This window comes from Chaetodon trifascialis, chromosome 3, assembly GCF_039877785.1.
Source record: "Chaetodon trifascialis isolate fChaTrf1 chromosome 3, fChaTrf1.hap1, whole genome shotgun sequence".
Lineage (NCBI taxonomy): Eukaryota > Metazoa > Chordata > Actinopteri > Chaetodontiformes > Chaetodontidae > Chaetodon > Chaetodon trifascialis.
Window position 1 is genome coordinate 8,431,177 of NC_092058.1, and position 26,157 is coordinate 8,457,333.

At 42.3% G+C, this 26,157-nt stretch overlaps 1 protein-coding gene across 1 annotated transcript in view; it reads right to left on the reverse strand.

Annotated features, from left to right (window-relative positions):
• Positions 1 to 26,157, reverse strand: part of tafa3a (TAFA chemokine like family member 3a) — a 91,511-nt gene that overhangs the window by 33,625 nt on the left and 31,729 nt on the right. Inside the window, exon 2 of the mRNA XM_070958979.1 lies at positions 4,640 to 4,752. Coding sequence (XP_070815080.1) covers positions 4,640 to 4,751 — 112 coding nt within the window. The 5' untranslated portion in view covers position 4,752. The remainder of the gene's footprint in view (positions 1 to 4,639; positions 4,753 to 26,157) is intronic.

The window sequence follows — 26,157 nt, forward strand, 5'->3', positions numbered from 1 at the left end:
TTGGCTGTATTGATTAGATCATCACACGGGAAGGTGAAGAGCAAACATGTGATCCTGCATCAATGATGTGCAGCTGCCAAAAGAAAGACGTATAAAACATGGCTGAAAGTATGCGGACGCCTAATCACCACACCTGTGGTGTGATTGTTGAACACCTGAAACCAAAACCATTCAAGCTTTACCTCCTCTAATAAGGGTTTCCACAAGATGTTGGAGCCTGGCTGCAGGGATTTTCTTGCCTTCAGCCACAGCAGCATTAGAGTCGCCAGGCCACTGATGCTGAGCGATAAGGCCCCGCAGTCAGCGGTCCAGTTCATCTCAAAGATGTCGGATGGGGTTGAGGCCAGAGCTCTTTTCAGGGCAGTCAAGTTCCTCCACACTAACCTCAGAAAACCACTTCTTTTTTCCCTCACAGGTATTTTTGTGGCCTTTGTCTTTATCGACAGAGCAGAGAGAGAGAGGGAACGACCTGTAGCAAAGGGCCACAGGTCGGAATCGAATCTGGGCCGCTGGGACGAGGACACAGCTTCAGCACGAGGGACGCACACACTGTCACACTGAAACATGCCACGGTTACAGCGCATGCCACATGGCTGCATGGTCCACTGACAGTATGTAAAGATGGACAACATGACAGCTCCTCAAAGTGAAGCTAAAACATCTCCATCACCCCCCGGTTTCATTCTCGTACAGCGGGAGGAAGCAGAGACACATCGTCCATCTGTTAGCGATTTGAATCCAGCCGGCGACCTTTGTTGCATGTCCTACTCCACCCCCTCGCTTCCTGTCTATCTCTGAATCTGCCACTATTAGATTAAATTAAGGCAAAAGTGATACTTACTTTATATTACATTTTACCACATGATTCTTGGTTGTATTCATGAGGAAAAGGGTAACAGAAGGTCTTTTTCACTGCTTTCACGTTAAATATGCTGAGCATATTAAACAGGCTGCATCCCACATCTTTACTGAACACTCATCAGGCTTCTGACTGTTGTGTATTCACACTGGACAGACGACAAAATCATTATTTAAAGTACACTGAGAGATGTCAGTATGCACACTAATTTCACTGTGTATTTGAGCTGCTGTTGATGGACGCTCACAGTTCTTTATACAAATCATATTCAGTATGTAATATATACTATTAGTCTGACTATTAGTGGCTTTTCAATTGGAAAATTAAACTAACTTTACTATTTTGTACAAACCAAGATTAGTGCTGTCATAAATATTGTGTTAACGCATTAACACAAATCAATTTTAATGGCGTCATTTTTTTTTATCGTGCGATTAACGCTCTTTGTGACCGCGTGAACTTGTAGTTTTTTATAAGCTGTGGCCACTGCTAGTAACGTTACAAAAACTACAGGATCCGATTGTAAACCAGAAACAAAAATAGGCACGCCCCACGCACGGGTTTGGTCTTGCCTGCTTGCTAGCTGTAAAAGAGTAGGTGGATGTCAAGTACGAAACGCCGAAATGGATGCGAACAAGGTTCTGAATGGAAAGTTTAGTTTCAAAAAGTTGCCAGATGGGTCGACTGACAAGACCAAAGTTATCTGTGTGTACTGTTTGTGTGAACTGAGTTATCACCGTAGCACATCCAGTCTGAATTACCACTTTACCAAGTAATGTTCAGTCTTTCTGGAGAGAAATAAGAGGCTGGGTTGATGAGCTTCTGGTGAATAAACAGAAGAGCATCACAGTCTGACTGCTTGTATGTTCAGAGGAAACTTAAGAAAGGAAAGTTTAAGCCATGGTTTAACTGAACTATAGCCTGAGTCCTAGTTTACAATGATGTGCACTTTGTAACTTTATTTTGGATCACCCTGTTTTGATCCCTTAGAAAGGGTTGTTGAAGGGGCTTTTTTGTAACAAAGTTTTTTTTTTGTCATCTGTTTATTGACAGTGTTAAATTGTGTGAGATTTTATTCATTCAAATGTGAATGATGCTCAAAGTGAGAATGTTAGTGTGAAATTTAACGCTACACGTTGTTGTTTTCAATAAAAAACATTTGCACAAAGCAAGCCTATCCACTTTTCCATGTTGATAAGAGTACTGAAATGATAATTAATGGGATATTTAGAATAGATAAAAATGTGCGATTAATTTGCGATTAATCGCGAGTTACCTATGACATTCATGAGATTAATCGCGATTAAATATTTTAATCAATTGACAGCACTAACCGAGATATAATGATGTATGTGTGCCAGAGAAAACCAGTCATACCACTGCAAATTAAACTTCACAAAGAAATGATCAAAGCTTTAATATTCAGATTCTTGTTTACTCAGATCTTCCTAAAGATGTTTCATGTGCATTTGTTCAAAATGTTTTGTAGCTGTCTTTCATTCTTTTCCTTTGTGCATTGCATTGTTCAACAATGGTCACAACAGTACACTCAAAAAGTGGTAGCATGCATGCTTTGTCTTAAGTACACTTGCCACTTTTCTTGCCTTGTGGGAACCAGCCGTGTCTCAGGCTGGAGCGGTCGCACACACCCGCTGTCTTCGCCCCTCTGAGTGCAGAGCAAACATTTGCTTTTCCTGCCATGACATGCCACAATGTCTGCCATGAAATTGCTCTTTTTGTCTCACAATGAGAAATGGAAATGATGCATACAGACGGAAAAACTTAGAAGCGATTGTTGGCAGTGGTGAAACAAAAACATTAAGTGGTAAATCTTTGGACAAACATTTAGCTCCCTAACTTATCAGCGGCTACTTTCCAAAGACGCTGTTTAATTGGTGTCTCTAAGCAGTCCTGTCATATTTCTTGTTAGTACACACCAGTAAATTATGTGAGGATGAGCGTATAGTGTACACTGTACAGTTGTGTATTGTGTGGTTTTGGGACACAGTCACAGAAAATGAAACGTGGTGCTGCCCTCCTCAGGCCAATCAATTTCAAAAAACAAAAAGACTCCTGAACAGTTGTCTTCTATGTCCCATAGTCTCTCCCAGGTGAATCTGAAGCTATTAAATAGTGAAATTATTCAGCAGCTGTTGAAGTTTAAAATTGGGCTGACAGAGAGGTAATTCTGCTGTCACAGCTTTTTCCTCTCCCGCCTTCAACTCGGTTTTAAACGCACCTCGACAAAGGCACACGCTCTGATGCATTTTGTTTCATTTAATGTGCATCCTCTCCCCGCGCAGTCCGTCCCGTCACGGCCCTGGATTTCGACGTCCTATCAAAGTATTTTGCTGGTCGTGCTTTTGTTTTCAGCGAATGTCGCGCCGTTTCCCTCCAGCCACTGTGTGCTGTTTGTCCTCCAGTGGAATAAAGCTCATTATATCAATGTGTAGTCACAGTTTCTACCGATACGCCCAGGGATCAGGCCATCTCTCCATTAAGGGAAATCTCTTTGAAAGGTCTTGTCCCCTGCCACACACACACACAGACACACATAGAGTTGTGTTGCTATCCCTTTTGGGGACATTAAATAGACTTATTTCATTTCCTGGAGCATTACCCGAACCATAACCACCCTTACCTTAACCTTAACCCATGTCTTTACTCTCAAATGTAATGATTTATGATATGGGAACTTGTGTTTTGTCCCCATAAGGAAGACAAGTCTCAACAATTTGACACACACACACACACACACACGCACGTACTTGCTGTACTCATATTACTTTTTCCATCTCATGCTTCACTTGCAAGCCTGCTAAACTGTTGAATTCCCATGTGCACAAAACGCATCTTTTCCTTGCCGGTGAGCAGAGAGACCGAGAGAGCTTGTCTAATTATATCAGTTCCTGTTTAAAAAGTCAGTGATGTGAACTGTGGTCAACACATGAAGAACCGGTTGTGACACACTGCGACTGCTGTGCTAGTTTATTCAGAGTGCAATCAGTGAGAGAACTCAACTGTAATCCACCTGAATCAACCCACACGTGATGTGTTGTAACTTACTGATGCAGTAGAAATTGTATCATGTCTTTTATTGCGAGGATTGTTTTGCTGAGCGTAAAAATGGCCGTAAAACATGTATAATTCTTTTTTATGGACTTAAAACGGTGTCTCTTTCTCAGTTTGTTTGGTAGAAGTGGTGAACAGCAACAGAGAGCGTTTGTTTAATGACTCCAGGTACGTGGCTGGTGACTGAGAGGCTGTTGCTTTAATACCTGGGAAAATTAAGTCATGTATACAGTAAATATCCGTATGCAGGAACAATCAATGCGTAATGCTCTGTTTTTTCTCAACAAAGGCCTCTGGAGTCTATTCAAGAGGACATTTTAAGTATCATGCCAGTGTGCTGTGCTTTGTAACTCTAAATACATTTCTTTTTTCTTCCAAATGTCATCATAAATACTGATTAAATATCTATATTGCTGTGTAATATTAGTAATATCTATATTTCCAGTCTGTTGCTACAGCTGTCTGCTGCTGTCAAAATCTCACATTATTTTCCAAAATGCATTAGAAACAATTTTCTCTAAAAGTCTTTTTCAGACTATTAGTGGGCAATGACTGTCAAAGGAAAATATGAATGAATAAAATTACACAAGTACTCCAATCCTTGGCTTCTCCAGTGGAGCTGCTGCTTAGAGAGTAGGAGCAGACTTTGCTTGTTCTGGGCAAGACGCCCTAGAAAAAGAACAATGAGGAGCACATGCTGTGTCGTACCTATGTGGCTTCTGTGTGACGACGCGCTGGTCAGTTGTCCCCAGAGAGACACCATACAGACGGTCAGCAGCAGCGCCCTTCTGCACATGCTCTGTAGGTCCCTCTCCCGCATTCTGGAAAAAAGAAGACAAAACATTGCCAGCGGTCAGCCATATTTACATCACATGAACACTCAGATGTGCAGGCTGGCTCGCTTGGGCTCATGCCAACAAGCTCCCAAAGCTTTGGCTTGGCAGCCAAAGGTGGTCAATTAGAGTAACTCCTGAAATCACAAAGCTGGGATCTATAGAGCTTTAACTGGACACCTCTGCTGTGGTAAGGATAAGCCTGCTGAGGCCACACGCACAACGCGGTTCTGCAATGTGGCCACATGCTGCCGCTCGCAGCTTCGGCGAAGGAAATCTGTGCTAATTGTTTTGCGTCAAGTTCAAATTTGGTGAACTTTGACATGCCAATTTGTACAGCTGATGAAGAGCAGGTGCTGACCTTTGAGACCAGAGTCCAAATTGGATGAAGCTAGTGTAGCATATTAGCTGCCTTCATTGCAATAAAATGGAGGTGAAAATCCAGCACACCTCACACCTGTGGACAGTTTTCATAGGGACTACTTGAACATATTCACGTTCATTCTGTGGATTATCTATTGGGCACTGATTCTGGAAAGATAAGATGAATTTTGAATGCTTTATTTAAATGAGAGGTCACGTCCTGTATATGGGACAGCATTCATGCACACAATAACGCCACTACGACTGAATTTAAGCAGCAAAACCTAAAACAAACCCTTAACAGTAGACCTGCCAGGACAGACAAAATATCTGTGACATTTCAGAGTGTATTTATAGTAAAATAAAAATGTGCCAACCGCTGTCAGATGGAGCTAAGAACTCAACATGAGGACAGCCGGTGTGCGGTGTTATAAAAGATTTGACTGTAAACTGGGAACCTGTGTGTGACAGCTTGCCTGTCTGAAGTGCAGAAAAGTGCAATTAGATCTGTTAGATCCTGACCGATCCTAACCGATGCTCTTGGTTGGCTCAGGGTTATTTAACAATAATAATAATAATAATAATAATAGCAATAATTACTGAAGCTACCACTGCGGTCTCATGCATAAATGTTCCGTAACGTCCTGCTGCTGTGTGCCGTGCCCTGACCCTGTACCATCATGGCAGCCTGGATAAAAGCCTGATTTTCAGACTTCATCTGAAGGAAAGGCCTATTTAATCTATATTTTTCTTCATGAGGGAGTGGCTTTATGGCTTCTTAGCATGAGATTTATTTGAGCAGCATGAGACGGAGCTTAAAAGCGGGCATCTCACGCCAAAAGTGTGAGAGTTGGCAACGCTGTATAAACACACCACAATTTATAATACCAATTTAGATCTGGAGACAGCTAGAACAAATGAAGTCTGTTTACGCTCTCAGTCTCCTTGCCTCCTGCATGCTGTCATCCTGCTACCTGGGAGGTGAGTAATGCTGTTTGTGTGGTCTGTCTTAATGTGCTCAGCTCAGTAATCTTCATGTACTTTCAGAGGGCTGTTGTCCAGTAATACTCTCCATCTCCATCTGAGAGGCCTGCAGAGAGCGGAACAAACAATGCAATCAGTGGCTCATCTTACTGCCAACGGCGCTGGCCCCCTCTCCCGTGAGAAAGCAGTTGCAAATCACAGCTCTGCTTTGAACTCTGTTCCAGTGCAGCCACTCAAATTAGTAAAATGCTTGGTTTCATGCAATGAGATCAACTCTTGCTTATCTGGCAGAGGCTCGCGTATGAGGGAGATGTTTTTGCTGTGACTGCCTTTGTACTGACAGCCAGAGCCGGGTAGGATCTTAAGCGGGAAGTTCTAATTCTGTACAGTATCAGACAGCTGATGCAATCAGGATGTTACGCACACAGACTGTAGACAAACATAGACACAGTGTCTGTGGCATCACCAATTGACTTCAAAGGGGACTGTTTGAAGCCTGGGGTTTAGGTTTACATTCGTTTCCATCTGGTCAGGTGCCGAAGCCAAATGATCCAGCACTGAGCAAAAGGGTTTGGAGGCTGCATGTACCTGAGGTGAGGCAAACAAGAGGAGCAGACTGTCAATCCATACATCTAAGCCTCAAGATCCTCTGAAAAATCGAGTTTCAAGACAACAGCAAAGGCAAACTGTGCAAACCTGATGTCAGATGTTGATTTTGCATTTCTTGAGAGAGGCTGGGGTCTTCTCACTGAATCGACACAAAGACCTTCCAGTGTTAAATGCACCATTCTTAGTTTTGACCACCGCAAAGTCCTCTTTTTGTGTGAAGGAATGATGCAATGTGACAACAAAAGCAAAGGAGATGACGTGCTTGCGAGCAAACATGAATGCAAACAATGCATTTTTCAGATTCTTCAGAGAATCGGCTCTGCAGATGTTTTCGTGGTCTGGAAATGCAACAAATACAAGCCTCAAGGATGCATTTTGGTAAGAATGTAAAATAACTGCATATCACCAAAACACAAACCCACCATAAGGAACCTTTAACCTCTACAGGCCATTTGGTGAACTTTGTCTGAAGCAGCTTCACATGAGCTTCAGCATTTTGTGGTTGCCTGCAGGCTCTCTGTCAATTCCTGTGGCGTGTACTTGGATCCACGCTGCAGCATCCAGGGTGAGTGGGGTCCTTCACTTGATTTTTTTGTCTCTTCACTGGGGGACTAACGCAGTGAAATTAACTCCCACAGAGTTAGGAAACTAATTTTCACCTGGGCTCCCAGTAGTTTCATACAACACCAACACATGCCGCCTCCACCAGCAGACCAGATGATGACCAGATGTTTCAAATACACAATTACAGTACTTGTAATGAGCTCGACTGTTCCACCTCACGCTCAGTTTATTACCTTCAATTTCTCCCCCCTTCTGTTTATCTTAAAAAAACAATGAGACACACATTCAATATTTCAGCCTCTGTTCACAATCTTATTTTCACTTATTTATAGTTATCAATAACAAGAAAGGGAGAAAACTAATAAATCTGCTCTGACAGCTGAACTCCAGGAATAATTGGAATTTGAATGCATGCTGCCATGCTTGTTGGAAATGAACTGCCTCACGGATAGTCTGTGACTGTGTGGATTTCGTGGTTGGGCAGCAGAATGCCAGGTTTTATTCCAAACAAGATTTAAATCTACTCTCGTGTCTAATATTACAATTTCCAGCTTGTGTCAGGTAGTGTTCAGGTGGTCTGTTGGAGTTGGTTAACAGGGAAATTATTCCACCTGATGGATGTGGCACTGAGACCAGGTGGCTCATCATGAAATGGCCTGATCAGGGTAAATCTATTTCGTGATAGGTTAAGGCTGATTTTTACATGCTGGAGGCACACAATGCGGTTTGGGTATGATGTTGTTTTTATTGGTCCGTCCACAGCAGGGCCACACATCATTTCCGACCTGTGCACACTTAGTATCCTCTCATTAATTAACTTTGTAGTTATTTTATGATGCAATTACACCCTGTGTTAGGTCAGGGAGTACATTTGATTTCTGGCTTTTACACAAGGAGGCATCATCTAACCACGCAGGAGTAGTGACTCGTATTGTTTTCATGAGCAAATAAAGAAACCACCAATTTACTCAGGTCCATTTTTAGCCGTGCAAGTGTCACGGCTCTACAAACAAGGCAACGTCAGAGGCAGCCACTTTGATCCAGGCTCAAATATCTCAACATCTGCTGATTCTGTACAGACATTCATGGTACTCTGAGGATGAATCCGATTAACTTCCATCCAGCGTCACCATGAGGTTGACATTCTTGATTTTTTTAGTGAATAAAGCATTTTTCCTGTAACACCTATTAGATGGACTGCAATGACATTAGCTGAACGTGTTCATGCCCCCCTCGGGATGAACTGTAATCTTTTTGGTGATCTTTAACTTTTAGCACCATCATCAGGCCAGAATTTCAGTTTGTTGTGCTTTAGCTAACATGCTTACGTAAGATGATGAACATGTATTTGTATAGTGCTTTCTCGCCACTCAAAGCACTTAACAACACATGCCATGTTCACTCACACACGCACACAGAGCAATTGGGGGTTCAGCATCTTGCCCAAGGACCACTTGACAGGCAGACTGGTGGAGCCGGGCATCGAACCACTGACCTTCTCATGGGTGGATGACATGCTCTACTTAACGAACCACAGCCGCCCAATAAAACAAAAAACATTAAAAAAAACCCCAGCATACTTGCTTAATATCTACCTGTTAGCATTGTCATAGTGAGCCTGTTAGCATGCCGACGTTAGCGTTTAACTCAAAGTACGACCTCACAGAGCCTCTGGAACGCCTGCAGACTCCTACTCTTGTTTAACCTCATCCACTTTGTTACTTCAGGTAAATCAGCTAATATTAAACTATATCTTGCATGTTTTTGGCAAATTCTGTGTTGCACAGCAACATAACACTCCTGGCACCCTTTGATCTCCTGCTCTTTCTGTTATTGGAGAGGCTCACAGCTTCTCATTGTGAAAAAAGCCTCCTCTCTGATTATGGCCTAACGGATAGACATAATCGACGTGTAAATGTGCACACACACACACACACACACACACACACACACACGCACACGCACACGCACACGCACACACACACACACACACACACACACACACACACACACACACACACACACATATACACACAATCTTGCACACAACAGACTTCCCCCAGAGCACCTATTGCCTTGTAGCAGCAGTGAGTAAATAGACTACTAAGACAGAGGAGAGTGTTTGCAGCTGATACGTGACACAGAGTGGACGGGCTCGAGGTGGCTGCCGTGGTTGGAGGGCAAAACAAAAGCGATGTTGCTGTTTATGCTAGGCGTTTTTGTTTACCTCTTCTCTAAATATGACACACGGTTGCTTGTGTACCAGCAGTCATGCCCCGGGCCAAGCCTTCCCTCAGTTATATAAGCAGCTATTACTCTGACAGACAAAACATGGAGTCTGCTGAAACCTGATGCATCAGTACAGTGAGGTAACATCATAAGTTTAATGCTCAGTCTTCATATTTTTTACATATGACAATTATCAGGAATATAATCCATAACTAGCTTTATAGTTAAAATCATTTAACTTCACACTGTCTGACAGTATAATCACCTTATTCTAGATCTCTTGTATTGAGAGAAACATTCAAATCTAAGACTCACATTTCCCTAAAATCCAGCCCGATGTTGTTTGTATTTCAGAAAATGTGGGCTGTCCACTAGAATCTGAAATAAAGTTCTGTGGGTTTGAATAATGTTTGGCTGCACAGCCTGAGTTGACCGACCCACAAGCAATGCCGCCGCTTGTTAAGAGGTTAATGAGGCAGGCTAGAGATCTAAAACCATGTTATTCCTCCGATGATTCACTGAGAGGTGACAGAATATAAGAGGCAGCAGGTAAGGCTGCAACTTTTTAATGATTGATTCATCTGCCCTTGTTTATTCGATTAATGGTTTAGTCTATGAAATGTCTGCAAAGAGTAAAAATAGTGACGACTTAAAATGCTTTTATTTTTCACTGTCCAAAAGATAAACCATTATCAGAACATTCGCAAATCATTTTGACTAATCACGAGTAGCATTAATTGTCAGTTGATCAGCTGAAATCCACGTATGAAATATCATTTTGGTATTGGAACAAATTGTGTTTTTGCAGCCAATTTGATTTCTGTGCAGTTAAATGCAATGAAGAAATGTCAACGATAGTTCAAATGTCAGCATATTCACTGACCTTGTGGTTAACTCGTGACCAATTACACAATCAGTTTCATGTTGGAGTAAAGAAAGGCATTTAACATCAGGAGATGTGCCAAAAACAAGACTAACTAGCCCGAGGCATGAACCACAGCATGTGCGACGTACACTGTAGTTAAAACATATGTTCCAAATCATTTCATATTGAGTGGCTCAGTGCACCGATGTGTCAAAACATACCCTTTCAATTCAGTGTATGGTGAGTTAAATCCAACGTATACAATCAAATCCTCCCACAGTCCATATCAACATGAATGCAAACATAAAACACATTTTTGAGTGTTAGGACAATTACCTGAAACTACCGCTGCTTGTGACGCCTGAATGAAATGGTAATTAAATGAAACATCAATTAAACGTCACGTAGATCAGCCTGAGATGAACTGCTGTTCTCTGGGGCTGAGACTGATACCTCCTTTAAAATGAATGCAGCTTACAGCAGTCTTTACAGTCATCCCATCCCCTCTCGCATGTCTGACGTGCATTTCTGTTCCTTGTTTTAAAGCATTTTTCCTGATAATACTGATAAGTTGAAGCGCAGAAATGTCTTGGAAGCTGAGGCATTGCCAATCCCAAAATGCTGTTGGAACGACTGTTTTACAAAAGGATTGTAATGACAGGATGAGCGGGAAAGCGTGCTACTTAAATCCCCAGATGAATGGATTGAGGGAATGGCCATTTCCATAAAGTGATAGCATTTGCCCCAAGCTTGTTTTTGTACCCACAAATCCCTTGCAATCCCACAGATAACTTGAAAGAAGAAAAAGATTTGCGCACTGCACAACCGACTGCCAAGAGAAACTCACACAACAAGTGACAGACGAGCATCAGACAGCCTGTCAGCCACAGCTTTAACTCAGCAGGACTGATTACCTGACAAAATTATAACTTCTTGGGGAATAGTGCATGGCATGTAATCAAGAGCACAATTAACACTGCAGCATATGGCTCAGTTGGCAGTCAAGTACAAGATGTTGTAAGCATGTAAATACGACAGCATCATGCAAGGAAGGGGGGAAAAATAGGTAATATAAAACTGAGGAACTTTGCAGTTGCAGCCTCAGGTTTGTTACGTACAGGAAGGTCAGACAGTGATGTTACGTATTCATTCCTCCCTGCCAAGCTGATTATTAAGTGAGTGCCATGATTTGCAATCTTGAAGGACCACACAAGCAGTTTTTCATGCTTTAGCTCATTAACTATAAATCAAACTCACATTAGTTCCAACCATTATCCAAATCCTACCATATGTTTTTGGACCCCTAAATCCTACTTTTGGCCCATTTTTCTAGCTTTAGTTTGATTCAGTGCCTAAAAACTCTTCCTGCCTCTTACTGTCCAGCTGCAATGGTCCGCAGAGAAGATCTGGGCTGATTGACCGAGTTTCCTCACATTATTAGAGTGCAGTCAGAGCAAGCTTTACAAGCGGTTGCAAGTGCTTGGCGCACCCTTTTGCCCTAGATTTCGCCTCTCAGGCAACATACACACTACCCTATCCTGATGAAACTTGTTGGGGCTGTACGCAGCCTGAGAGGAAAAGTGAGGCAAGATGTATTTTTGTCTTAAAATATTAACTATTGTAAATAAAAACATTGATACATTTTCAATATATGTAGCTATACAGGGTTAATATTCTCTTAAAATTAAGTTGTTAAGTGCTCTTAAAGATGAAAGCCCCATTTCTCATAAAATATCAGGTCCTTATTGATTTTAGAAAACAGCTCGTGCCTCCCACCTCTCAAACCAAACCCCCACCCTTGACAGCACACATACAAATGAAAGAGAAGAAAGCCCAGCATTTTGCAAGATGGCGAATCCAAAATGCATCCATTCAGTCAATATTGGCCTTCTCCCTCAGTTGTGTTTTTCAGGCAATCAATTAAAGCTCGCCCCACTGTGCGAACAAGGACAACAGCAACAGTGTTGGAAGACCTATTAGTCTGCACTATTTAACATGGCTCCAAGATATCTGCTGAACAAAGTGTCTTCCCTCACACTATTTCTCTAACTCGGAATTTCCGAGTGTGTTATAAGGAAGCCAGACAGAGAGAATATTTTCAGTTCTGCCGAGTAAAAACTTGAGTTTTACGGTTCTGCTTCAGTACTTTGCCACATTCAAACTCTATGTGACTCGCAGACTCCCACCGTGTCTAATGCTGACAGAGAAAATTGGAGTTATGAAAAATAGCAGTAAATTTTAGTGGGCAGCAGTGGAGGACTGCGGCCTTGTTCCAGCGTTTACTCCCCACCGGGCTTGGTATGGTGTTATTTTGGAAGCGACAGACCAGAGGAGGTCGAGCACTTAGTTCCAGAAGCCAACATTAGGCTCAGACCTGTTGGAAAATATCCCCTGGGTGCAGAAGCAGAGGTCATCTCAGTGTAGCTGGAGTCCTCTGACACACTTGGCTAGTCCCTCGATCTTGTTGTGTTCCTCTCTATCTCTCTATCTCCTACGCTATTGTGGTTCAGCGAGGTTTGCTTGCTTCTGACTCATCGTGTGTCCTCACAGCATGTTCTGTGCCACCGGACACACGGTACAACGCAGCAGGGATCAGATAGCTGTCCTACTGCATCAGCACAGCGCACAGACAGGGGGAACAGAGGAAGAGTCGGCCACTGTGGCTTTGCTGTTAGCGTAAGAGCACAGTTTGTTTTTGCAGTCACATTTTATGCAAATGAAATGCTAAAACTGCATTCGGCACACTGTACATCTCCATCCAAGCATCAAAATGAGGGCTGGATGAAAATTCAAAAGGAAAAAAAATTCTACACACAGTGTACAGTCACATTCATATTTATAAGTCACCAATCGGTCTGTTTTAATAGGCTACAGATAAATGAATGTTTCCTCTTTCAACTTATTAAAGACTGCAGATGGAAAAGTCAATGGAAGTCATAAATTGGCATTTTTACTCTATTTAGCCTTTATAAACAGTAAACTAATGGTTTTCAACACTGCAATGTTTCTACATGTATGAAAAGTTAAAAACTACCTCTGAATCATCTGCACACTTACACAGCTAATAAAGGTTTCATAGCACACTGATAAACATAATCATGTATCATTACATAAGATTACAGCTACGTTATTCAGCTTTATGCCATTTGCCCTTGAAATCAAACATTTCTGAACCATTTATATACTTCTTATAAATAGCAGGATTAAAGTGAAGTTTTGCCCATAGACTTTATGGTTGCAAACAAAGAGTTTGTTAATAATATAGATATATTCAAGCTCATTGTGGAGCACCTTGTAGCTGAGCGGTTACATCACCGCCACACGGCTGCAGCTGTCGCCTGCTTCATTCCAGCCAGACCTTTGTTGCATGTCATACCCCTCTCTCCTGTTTCCTGCCTGCTTCTGTGCAAAAAAGCCAAAAGAAAATGACTAAAAAATAAGCTTGCTGTGTGAGTCCAGCAGAACAGGTCCAATTATTACGTATACCAGGCTACAGCTTTTTATTTCTGGAGGTTTGAGTCTCTAATTTGAAGCTTTGTATGAGCAGGGTCCTTTTCACAAATACCGACAGAGCTGCCAAAGAACACTAACATGCAAAACCTAAAGCCCAGTCTGAATTCAGAAACCAAATTATTGTGACAAATGCCATCTTGGTTGCGTTAACATTTCCCAGCCACAATTCCTGATCTTGTGGATACTTTTAAGTCATTTGCATTTTAAAACACAGAGACAGGTTTGTTGAATTTCCTGGGTTATTTTTCTAAATTATTTTCCCCTCAGCAGTCATGTCTGATATCGATTCAGTCACAAAATGCTGTTCTGGACTGCGTGTACTACCGACTTAAATGAATATTCAAAACCGTGAAAAGTATTTTGACATAAACTGAATGCGTGAGCCAGGCATAAGCTGTAATAAGATCAAAGTAATGCTAAGTGGATCTTCAAGCTTTATTTCCACATTTCATCCAACAATGTGTCTGCTGAAGCAGAAAATTATTCTGCTGCTTTAAAGCAATATAAGTCACTCCAGAATAAACAGTGTTCACTCGGGTCCTCGTTCTCATACAATTAAGCTCCGACGACTGACTGAACAGATAAGAACTATCAAGAAATGAAACCCAAATAAAATGACAAACGACGGCAATGAACCAGCAGACCAACGATCTGTGTGTGCAGAGTTAACGTTGCTCCTCAAACATTTTCAGGAGCAAGTGGGAGACAACTCTGACACCATCCGATCATTTCCTCCTTCCACAGAAAGCTGACTTTTACACACAAACACAAACAGTACAATGCAGTCCTGACTGTGCCCTGCAGCCATCTTTAACCTCTCTGTCAAGATTGCTGTGCCTGTATAACCCCTAATGCACAGTCTTGAGTACTGCTTTTGAAAATGTGATATTACACATTTTGTGGTTAGCGCACAATTTCAATAATTGCTGACAAATGCAGGCCAGGGCCAGTTTCATTTAGAATAACAGCCTAAATGGGTTTACTGGTAAGAATTTTAGAAACGTTGACAGAGGAAGCGGCTCCAGATTCATCCGCATGTGCAAAAACCGGTCTTTGCACATGCAGATGCAGAGGTCTGCCTGAGCAGATAAGGTTGACTGAACATGAAAACATTGTGCCAACAACACATGAATGGATCATGTGAGTTTAACAGATGGTACCTGAATATACTGAACATAATAAAAGACCTTCATGTAATCTGCAGTAAATATGATTTTAATGTGCATATAATTTTTTATATTTTACGAATAAACCTTTTCCAGCTTTCAGGAAACCTTAAATAACCTCATCAACATTTCGGCTCATAATTACAAGACTGACACTGATACTGCCCCGTCCATCGACAAGCACAGCATCATCTAATATCACCTCGTCATTCATTCTTCTCTTAACGCCACTCTCACCTTTACTGGCCAGCAGACAAAGGGAGACGGGAAATGAGGGTAGAGAGAGATAGAGGGGCATGACATGCACAAAGGCCTGCAGCTGGAACAGAAGAGAGGACTGAATGTCTCCAACCATTTGCTTGTCATTTTCTATTCTATGTACCTTTTCCAAATCTAGCCAATGATCATGCAGAGAAAAATATGTATTGAGAGGAAGCAATTTGGTTATTGTTACATATCAGCCAAATCGTGGCTCGACCCCTCTGACTTGGAGCGTTGTAGCATTTGGGACACCTCACAATGTCCAGACTCAAAGACTCAAAGAGGAACATTTTGCTCTGTTTGAGCGAACCAGCGCTCACTCAGCCATCAGTCACATCTGTGGGTTCATTGTTGCATTCATAAAACCGTGATTACATACATTAGGATTAGCCGTGGGTGCTGTCTGGTTAATCACTGCAGGCATCGTAATGATCACTTATGTAGCCTACGGCAGCACAGGCTCTTCACCAAGTCACTGCAACAATTCATGACTCACTGATCACCTAATCTGGAAAAACACAAAAACATTACGTAGTCTGATCCATGAGAGCGGTTAGAAGCAAAATGGAAATCACACAGTTTTATTGTCAAAGTTCATTTCAACTCATTGTAATGGCTGTTCAGTTTTAAGGCTTCTGATGTAATATTGCTTTATTTAAAATATATGGAAGTATTTTTCACCCTGGATGGCAGCGTACAGCAAGTTCCAGCCTTCCCCTTTCATCCCTGCCATCACTGAAACCAAACCTCTGCCGGTGCAGCTCCCTGGAACCAGACTTTCCCATCCTACATCCTGCAGCAACATTAAAGTGACTGGTGTGTGTCTCTCAGAAGAGTGACAGCTTCATGATGTCACCCCTTTATTCACTGAGCCGCACGTCGCACCTCAGCACTTACTGTACTGAATCTGAAACGGGCCAATTACAACTCGAAAGATGAGCTATGAAAAGAAATAAGATTCTATTAAAGTGGGATACTGGCAGAGTGAATGGCAGTGGGGCGGTCCTCTGCATTAATGCAGACCAGGGGCGATGGCTCCTCAATGCCTTGCCAATGCAATTCAGTCAGTTTTAGGTCATCAATAAGAGTCCTGATTGTTCTCTGTTGGGAGCAGAAAGTTTATTTTATTGTTCTCCGAGGCAAGATTCGCTTGTGTTGCTGCGTTTATGGCCAGATTGTGGCACAGCTGAGCTTTCTAAGAAAACAAGCCACCCTTACCAGTCATAGTAGCACTTAAATAATGAGTCCCCATGCTGCTGCTGGGCTCTCTGTTCTGCATCATAATAAGTGTAGGGTCAGAAAAAATAAGTTGGAACTACTGTGCTGCACCTCATTAGCCCCCCTCAGGACAGCAGAGTATGTGCCAGAGACTCTAAGGGGCAACACTTTGGGACACGGGCCAGTATTCACGGGGCTCCAAGACAACATTGTGCTCCACCATCTAAAAGTCCACCAATACCTCTGAAAGACTACAAGTTCGTGCCAAATGCATTATTTACACTGGAGCAAGGCAGGGTTCCCGTTCCATTTGCTTCAGCAGAAGTAGCTTTGCATGCATTCATAAATAATAAATGCGCAGCACAACGCGTGGGAACGGGGAAGAGCGAGCATAAAGAGGAGCCCAGTCACACAGCATGAAAGAGAACACGGCTGCTTAATCTGGGCATGGTAAAACACTGTCCATGCAAGTGAGTCACCCATGAAGAATTAAACGCTAGATGGCAAAATGCAGACAGAAAAAACAAGAAGGGACGAGCAGGCCGGAAAAGACAACAAAATTTGCATCTCTGGCGGCATCTGGGCACCTCACCACAGTGCTGAGGAGATCTCATCACCATCGGGCAGGAAGACGAGAGCAGAGAAGGGGCGGCTCCAGCTGAGATGGATATTTCATGCACCATAACATACAATGAGAGGCTTTCACTGACATGACAACTAAGCAGAAATACACTGAGACATGGTCTGTTGCATGTGTTCATGCAACTGCCACATATCTAATTCTTCCTCTAAGCTGCTGGTGAGAGCTCCACACAGACTGTCACGACTGGTGCCAGAGAAATGAACGAACCTTTCGAATGGGATTAGACGTCAACCCCGACCCCTCGCCAATCGAGCGAGGATTTGCAGAATGCTTGGATTCATTTTTCATAAGAGAGTAGTTAATAAAAGTTGTTACAGTCGATAGCCCTGGGAGAGCAGCAGCCGTAATTGGATGTCTAACTGAGTCCTCTGACATGTTTGGACAAGCTAATTCTCAGAGCAATTTGGAACTTTAGTTTTACTCCATACAAAGCTCCGACGCTGTGTGCTCCTGCAGTCACACACAAACATTAGTTATCTACTGCTTTGCACATTTCTGGTTTTATATGTGCACAAACATACACACATATGCACATTATCAAGAGAAATCTTTGAACAAATACATGAAGATTTCTGATTACTTGGTGATTTGGTGAATTCTAAAATCTGCAGCTGCCACTTTTCACTCCAGTTGGGAGTGAAACTATTTTCTTGCCCACATACTGCAGGTACGACTCCTGAGTGTAACATCATAAAATGAAGCCAAGTCAGGATTGAGGAGGTGGTTAGAAGTCCTCACATGCAACATGCATGAATGTGTAAACAGCGGTTGGCAGCTGTTAAATTATTCATTTATACTTTGATACAAGGCTTTTGAATTAGCTCAGTTTTTGTTGAGGGCTTATCATTGATGCATGATGGTGTGCAGCATGTTTAATTTGTTATGTTTATATCTGGTGTACGACGGGCTGCTTCCGTTCGATTTCCTTTGCCTCTGTTTGTGGGCCGCGCACCCTCATTCATTCATTCATTCATTCATTCATTCATTCATTCATTCATTCATTCATTCACTGCAGCCACCTGATGTGTGGTCTGTATTTCTGCTAAATTCAGTGTGTGCCCACGGGGGCTTTGTGCAGTGAGCATGCATCTGAATAACAACAATTGTGGGTTACACATGAGTTTATGTGTCATGTGCCACAATGGTGTTAAATAGCTGCAAATAAATAAATAATTAGCTACTATTGTTTGTGTTTTTCAGTAACTAGCACCGGAGCAAAACGAGCTCATACCCTTCCTCACGTTCTTCTCTGGTGTCTGAGACATTGTTGATGAGGACTTTATCGCCACCTACTGAAGATAGGTGTCACTGGACAAAATCGGGGGGAATAAAGGTCTCACTTTTTAGCACCATAGCGGCCCCTGGCCTCATGTTTCATTACACGAACATAACTTTAATGAGTTCCACAGAGGACATGGTTAAAAACAGATTGTTTACAGACTCATTAAAAATCCAGTGAACTTGTCTCACCCGAACAAATGCTGTCAATTCAGTTGAAAAGCAGGAAATCTGGTTGAACTGGTATGACCAAAACAAACCACCCATCCATGCAAAAAACGACTTACACTAACAAGACGTGAACTGTTTCACCAAAAGCTCAAATATTTAAATTCTGGACATTTTCTTCAGCAGACAATAAGTGGTATTAGCAGACTCTGTGTGAGGTTTTCCTCCATGGGAGAAAGATCTGCAGTGTGGACTGCAGTGTCTTGGCAGGGCCCCATGTATTCTGGGAGAAGGAATGGGGAGGCAGAAGAGAGGAGCTAAAAGAATCCCTTTTCAAGCCGGAGCCAGTTTAATTTTTTGACAGGCCTGCTTAATTCCCTTTTAGAGTCCCTTCAAAAGATTTTGTTCTGTGCTGCTCCTTTGTGCCTTTCCAGCGGGGAGTCTTGTGTTTGTGTTTTCCGGGCACTCTTCAGCCTATTTATGCAAGCTAATTTAAAGTATAAATGAGGCCGCATTTTTGGTGAGTGCACAGACAATTGCAAGTGGGAATAGAGTTTACTGTTTATTTGTTTCACCTATAGTCAGTTGAGCGAGGATGCCTCCTCTCCTGTGACTTCTTGAGAATACGCTGCTGCATATAATTACAGATTTCAATGACATTCGTAACTTGCATAACATGAAGTGGAATTTGCTGCATCTATATTGCAGTAAACAATCGTGTGCTTTTTATATTAGAAAAACAGCAATCTCTTAAACAAAATACAGTTTTTGATGACATGAAGCAAAATTAAATCAATGCATTTGGCTGCTAATAACACTCATCATCTATCAAACGACATGTGCAGCAATAAGAAAACCCTGGAACAAGACGTAATATTCTATCTGATGTATATCTGAAATCAGGACCGACACAAATGTCAAGTCCTTACACTTACTGCATCCACACTTCCTGTTCAGTGGCGGAGGAGGATCTGATTTTCCCTCACCAATCACGACAGTCCAATGTATCCACCTGAGTCTAACATCGTTCTAAGTCCGCAGCGATGCATGGCCGTGCCAACAGACATGGTTTTACCGGAGCGGAGTGAAGTAGAAACAAACTACGACGTCGGGCGAAGAACAGCCTCGACAGCAGCGTCTATCTTGTCTATAGCTGTCGCCATTGTTGTTATTACTCCTCCTTGGTTCCGGCGCAATGCTTGACGACGTTTGACAAGCGCGTGACAACTAATCGTTAGTGCCCCACGGGGCTTACTGGATCGTCTGCTTTTTCTGACGAGAAACTTCTCTTCCATGTCATGAGGCCAGATGAATCAGTCAACTCATCCGAGTGGGTGGATTCAAAGGTCTGGACCCTGGCAAACATAATATACTGAACAGACTAATAAATAAGTCAATCAAAGAGTCAATGTTCCATTAAAACTGACTGATGTGCAACCTACAAATTATAATTTGCTTTGCCAGAACATTTTGAAGCGTGTTGTGTGTCCAGAGAAGGTTAGAGAAAGATACCCCTTCAAAGTTAGCTCATCCAATCTCACGTTTCAAGTTAATGATCACCTTTTTAATATTAAACCGAGCCTCCATCATCTTTCCCTGACTTAACTGAGTGTGTTGAGTTAAAAAAAACATAAAAACATCCTTCATGCTTAAGTTGCTGTAAATGTCTATCACAGAAAAAACAATGAAAAACATTTTGCAGAAACATTTAGCATCATCGTTCCTGCTGTTAATGTTAATAAAAACTGCAGCGTGAAATAACTTAAGCGAGGCAGCATTATGTTTCTTCCGAGATGTATTTGGTGCTGAAAATTTTTTTAATATGAGCCAAATTTTCACAAGTGATAAACGCTATTAAAAAGCTACTCCGACCTGAAAAAACTAGTCAAAGTATCACAACAATGGTGACACGCTGCCAAACTTCAGACGGACAGCAGAAGTTGAGTGCTGAGTTTGAGTCTGAGCAGCAAACTTTCCTTCACAGGTAACCTGCGGCTGCCACCCCTCACTGATGATGACTTCTTCCCTGAGCATGACAGCGGGTTATCACGCCAATGGTGCAGGCGAGCGGGAAGAGCCTACGGGGTCATCCATATGGTGCAGGATTTCCAGTGTGAGGTATGCATTTATGTGGGTCACAGTGGGACGTGGAGGGATGAAGTGCTTTGATTTGTTCTGTTTTAATGTCTTCACCTTCTTTCATAAGGATCTATACAGCTTATTTCCACATTTTGCACCCTTCACATAGTCAAAAATGAATCAAATATGTTAATGTATGATAGTAATAATGTGCAGCCACTCTTATTTTAAACAAATATTAAGTCTGTGAAATAAGGTGCAGCATTTAAAGAACATACACCCATAACAACCTGCTGTGTGTGTGTTGCAAGTTTTTCCTGCTTTCTCGCTCCCCTCTTCCTTCTTTCTTACTTTGCCTCGCCCTTTTCACTCAGCTGCAGCATCTCTTGAATCACAGTCCCTGTCAATTTCCTCCCCGAAGTATCTAAATACTGTGCATACCGCCTGCTCTCTGATGTGAGAGAAACTGTTCTCAGCTTATCTTACAAACCCACTCAGGGGAATTGATTAATTCATCACTGCGAGCTGTTTTTAATTACAGTGTCAAATGATCTGTTAATGGACAAAGTGAAATCTATTACATCATTCTATATATAAGTGAGCTTTCTGCCTTTAAGCCAACAATCCTTGGTCTCCAGTGGCCGAGGTCATACAGGATTACTGATATATGAAACTGCATTCGGAGGCATAAGCAACTCGGAGGCATGAGCAACACTTAATTAGCTCCTGCCTGCTCACTTATCACCGTCTCAGTCTAATCCTACAGCTCGGACAGGCTTTCACACCACTTTACAAAGGACATTTACTTTAATGCCTCGAGTGCCAATCAGACAGAGACATAAAATTATAATATCAAACATTAAAGCGATGAAAATGGCTGATATTAAATACCGTGTTGTTCAATCCTCGCAGCTTCATGGGCAGACATTAGCGCGCAGAGGTGCTCAGAATGTGAAAAGTATGCAACCTTGACACTGTGGTGAAATAATTGGCGGTGTAGATGCCAGCCTGCAAGGCGAGCTCAAGGCCTCAAGGTTGAAAACTGCTTTCATTGCGTTTGGCCTGAAACGAAAGCACAGCACATATTCTAATGGCATTCTACCTAACGTCAGGTGAATGTTGATATGTGCTGCGTTATCACTTTCACTGAGACTCTTTGAAGGCTTTTCCTCAGCTTTGTACTTTATTCCGTAAATGAAAATTTAATCTCCAGATCAAGGACGGAGAGCCTCAATTATCTGTCTCTCCACAACATATGTCTAGACAATCTTCCTTTTATTTCTGCTTTGGTTTTTGTTTATTTCTCACTTTTTTCCCTTTGGAATGAGGAATCAGGTGAGGTGGAGCAGAAATGACGTTTTTAATAAGAGAGATTTATGGATTCTATCTGACCCAGAAATGTTAGGAATCCTACAGCATCGTACTCCCCCTCACAGGACCAAGAAGTTGTGTTTCATAAAATATGTCTTTGTGATCAGCAGCATGTCGAGCAGCCTTACAAATGTTCAGGAAACCTGCCCGAGCTGTTGACATGAATTATGCTCTTAAACTATCACAGGCACATGCATAGGTAATCCAGGCATTGGTTTGTGGTCCCCAAATGCCTCTGAAATATTATTTTCTGACAGTGTTGAGTCTTGTAGGTTCCATTACCATCAAGGATGAGCTGAGAATATGTTTCTCCGAAACCATTCGAGACACTAACTTGCACTGTAAACCGTTACGCTGCATTGACGTACAGTAATGACTGCAGCGATCCCCTGAGCCAGGCTGCAACATTTATGAAAACATATCAACAGCGAGTCAACAAAGGAGTTAGTGAAATGGAAACATGTCATCTAAGCAACTGTATGAGTGTTTTGTCAAACAGTGTGCTCTTTGAGCATTAAAAGCCGCTCTGAGTGACAGGCAACGTTTCTTTCTAACGCCAGTCCTTTGACCTTTGGCTCAGTGGGGGCTCCGGTGATGATATACTAACCGCTACTCATTAAAATATTACCTTACACCTCACCACCGCTGTGAACAACACTGCTGCCGAAGCCAATTTGCACTCTTTTCCTGTCTCCTATCCCCTCTATCCATTCTAACCACACTTAACACTCTTTTCCACTTACTGTTGCCCATATTCAGCGGCCTCGGGGACGAGCCATGCACATATGTCGAGGGAGGAGGGGATGGGGGAGGAGGAGGGGAGGCAGAGCGTGGGGCTATTAGACAAAAAATCATCGGCTCCACTTTGCCTCGGATCTTTGCACGACTCTCACTAATTCCTCTAACCGCTGCTCTTGAAACGCTGTCAGCATTAGCGTCTGTCCAGCTGGTGGAGGCTGCTGCGCAGAAGCACCGCGCTACGTGTGCTCTTGTTAATGTAAGATGCCAGATTATACACAGCTCTGGGACGGCTATCGGGTCATGCATTAGGTAGGGCCTGACTGGCCCAACAGATGAGTTTCAGCAGAGAAGGAAGGTTTAATCAATCCAGTTTGCACACTGTTTACTGAGAAGATTTTATAGCGGAGAGTAGGAAAGAGAGAGCAGAGGGGGAAGCTTGGGTGATATTAAATAAATGTTCACATCCTCTAATTGATTTATTTGTTGTTGTGTCTGGCTTTTTATTGACCGGGCCGCTCCAGGGCAAACACAGTTAGCCTTGTTTGAATTCATTCTGCAGTGAAAAACAATAGCTATTGTAAAGTTACTATAAATACATACAAATAGTAGCTTGTGTGAGTTGAAAATGGCATCTGGGCCGGCATTGCTCTGGTGGCCTGAAGCCAACACAGTGCAGTGGTCATGTAGCAACAGCTGCGACCATTAAGTTACAGGGAGCCCTCAGGTCAATGCACATGTGTTTACATGCTGGGGGAAAAAGTTACCAGTGCAATGCATAATTTTTGTCAAACACTGGTCACAAAATATGATAAACTGACCATTTGCTAAACCAATTCCCCAAAAGGTGACCAATGTCCAATCATAACCGTAACTGACCCTGGCAGGTGTGTCAAAGCAAAATGTAAGGAATGGATTAAAGCGTGTGTTTGTGTGCTTTAACTTATGATGCATGTCCAGTTAACAACAAGCTAGCCAAGCATTACTTCTAAGGCCGAGGAGCAGGTTTTTAGTGTTGTCAGGTAAGAGGTTATGTTCAAAAATATTTATATTAATGGCTCTCTCTTGGGTCGTGTCTGAAATCACTCCCTTGTTCATTCACTGCTTCCTATGTTCCCGTTCACTGCTTGTTCATCACTTAGTAAGATTAACGCATGCATATGTCCAGCACTAGTTATTATTGTCAAGTGTGAAGCTTGATCAGCTCAGTCAGGCTATTCATTTGGAAGATACCGTTAGCTGGCGACAGTTATTTGCCATTGATCTAAGCTGCAAACATTTACATTTAGAAGTCCATTCCCAATGACACTGGCTGGATATTAACATGTCCACTTTCACTATGAATGTACTCTGTGTACAGAGAGCGAGGCAGGCAGTGATCAACAGGGGCAGAGATCTGTGTTTTTAACAGCTGATATTTGAAATCCAATAAATGCTGGATGATGAATTTTTGTGCGTGTAGCTTTAGCCTCATTTATGTAGCCATCAAGTGCACATTAAGACCTTTCTCACGGCTCTCATTTAAGACGAGGAAGCCGAAAACATTAAAAAGTCAGCCAGCGACAGTTTTCAACCAACTCAACGAGCTAACATTAGCTTTATTAGGCTAAAGCTGATGATTGCACAGAAAGTCATTTCAGCCAGTATAAGCAATTGTTCTAAGCAAGAAATGAAAGCCTTTTGTTTAACTCAAGGAGCCACTGTTTCAAAGGATTTCAAGTGGTACATCTGTCACGTATATTGAATAGTGTGTGAGAACAGAGAGCTTGAAAGGTGTAACAACAGTAAATAAGTGGAGTAGGATTTAGCGCATGGTTAATTTACACCTAAATTCTACTGATGCACACAGTGCATCTGATCACCTATTAGCCTTTCATGCAGTGATTTACTGTAAACACGTTGAAATTACATTAGATATGCTGTGATTGAACTGACACTTAACGTGATCAATAATGTGATAAACGACCCTTAATGATTCACAAATTAATTAATGTGAGGAAGCTCCGAGGAGAGAAAGAGAAGATCATGCAGCAGAAGCACGGAAGTTGAGAGCAAAACTGAGCGACGTCGGTTTTCGCAGCCCAACAATGACAGCTGATGTGAGCTGATGGGAAGTCAATGGACGGTTATTTCTACATGTGTTTTTAAATCGCCTTAATGATTGACGTTGACTCTCAGACCGTGATTTGAGGGGAGATGAAGATGACAAGCATCATAGTCCTTGTCAGTGTGTTGTAATGAGATGCTTCAAGGACTGAAAATAGATCCTTCTATTTATACTGAAGGACCTGCGAATTGTCTTGCTCTGTATGACAATTCTCAAATTCTTCGGCGTCTCAGATCAACACTGCGAGGAGGAATTCAAGCCAAAATGGTTGCCTTACCCACAGAATTCAAAACAAGCTGTTTTATATTTGTTCTGTCATTAATTAAAGGAAAACCTAAGTCCCGGCTTTGTTTTCGGTTTCTCTTTGATCAACCTTCCATTGTGCGACTAAAATAGTCGTTGCAGTTTCAACACTTTTTTATCCAGGATTTATTTGGCCTGTGACTGTGCATGTTAATACTTTATTACAGCCTGTATGCTAAGTGGATTGTATAAGCTTGCTTAGCATAATCTCAGAGGTGTAAGCATATGCACCACAGCATGTTAAAAAACCACACACACACACACATACACACACACTGCTAACAGATGCTAAACCTTCAGTTGATCCAGGAGCTTACTCACCAATTAGTTGGTGTGTTTCATTATTTTTTTTTACAGGATGCACCTTCAAACCTGTCTTTTCAAAGGAGTGTGTAACATGAAGGAGGTGTGTTACTGTGGAGGGCTACTCCCTTGCCCTCCTGTGTGTGCAGAGTAATCTGGAGAGCAGTTTGACATGATGCTGACTGCTGACTCCAAAGCTTTTTTCCCCCCTCCCCTCATTTCTTTGCTTCTCCTCTTTTTCCTCTGCTCCCTCTCTCTCTCTCCTCTCATTCTCCATCTCTCCTCTCCTTCCTCACTGGCAGCTGTCTGTTCAGCTACCCGTGAGTACAGTATCACCTTCCAGACAGCGACGTGGTCTGTACCGCTCTCAGAAATAAGCCTCTTTTCTGTTTTGCAGCAGAGGTGCAGATAAGGAAGAGAGAGGTCTCCTGTGAGAATGACCTTTTTTTTTTTTTCATTTCAAGACAAGCAGAGGCATGCAACAGCATTAGCATGGCTCAAGTGAATAATCTGCCGACATAAATGTAAAACATGCATGCAAGATTTCTTCCCTCTGAGGTCAAAAAAAAAACTGCACAAACCCACTGCAGATTTGCTCTCTTTGAAGAACAAAATATTCCAGGAATACCTT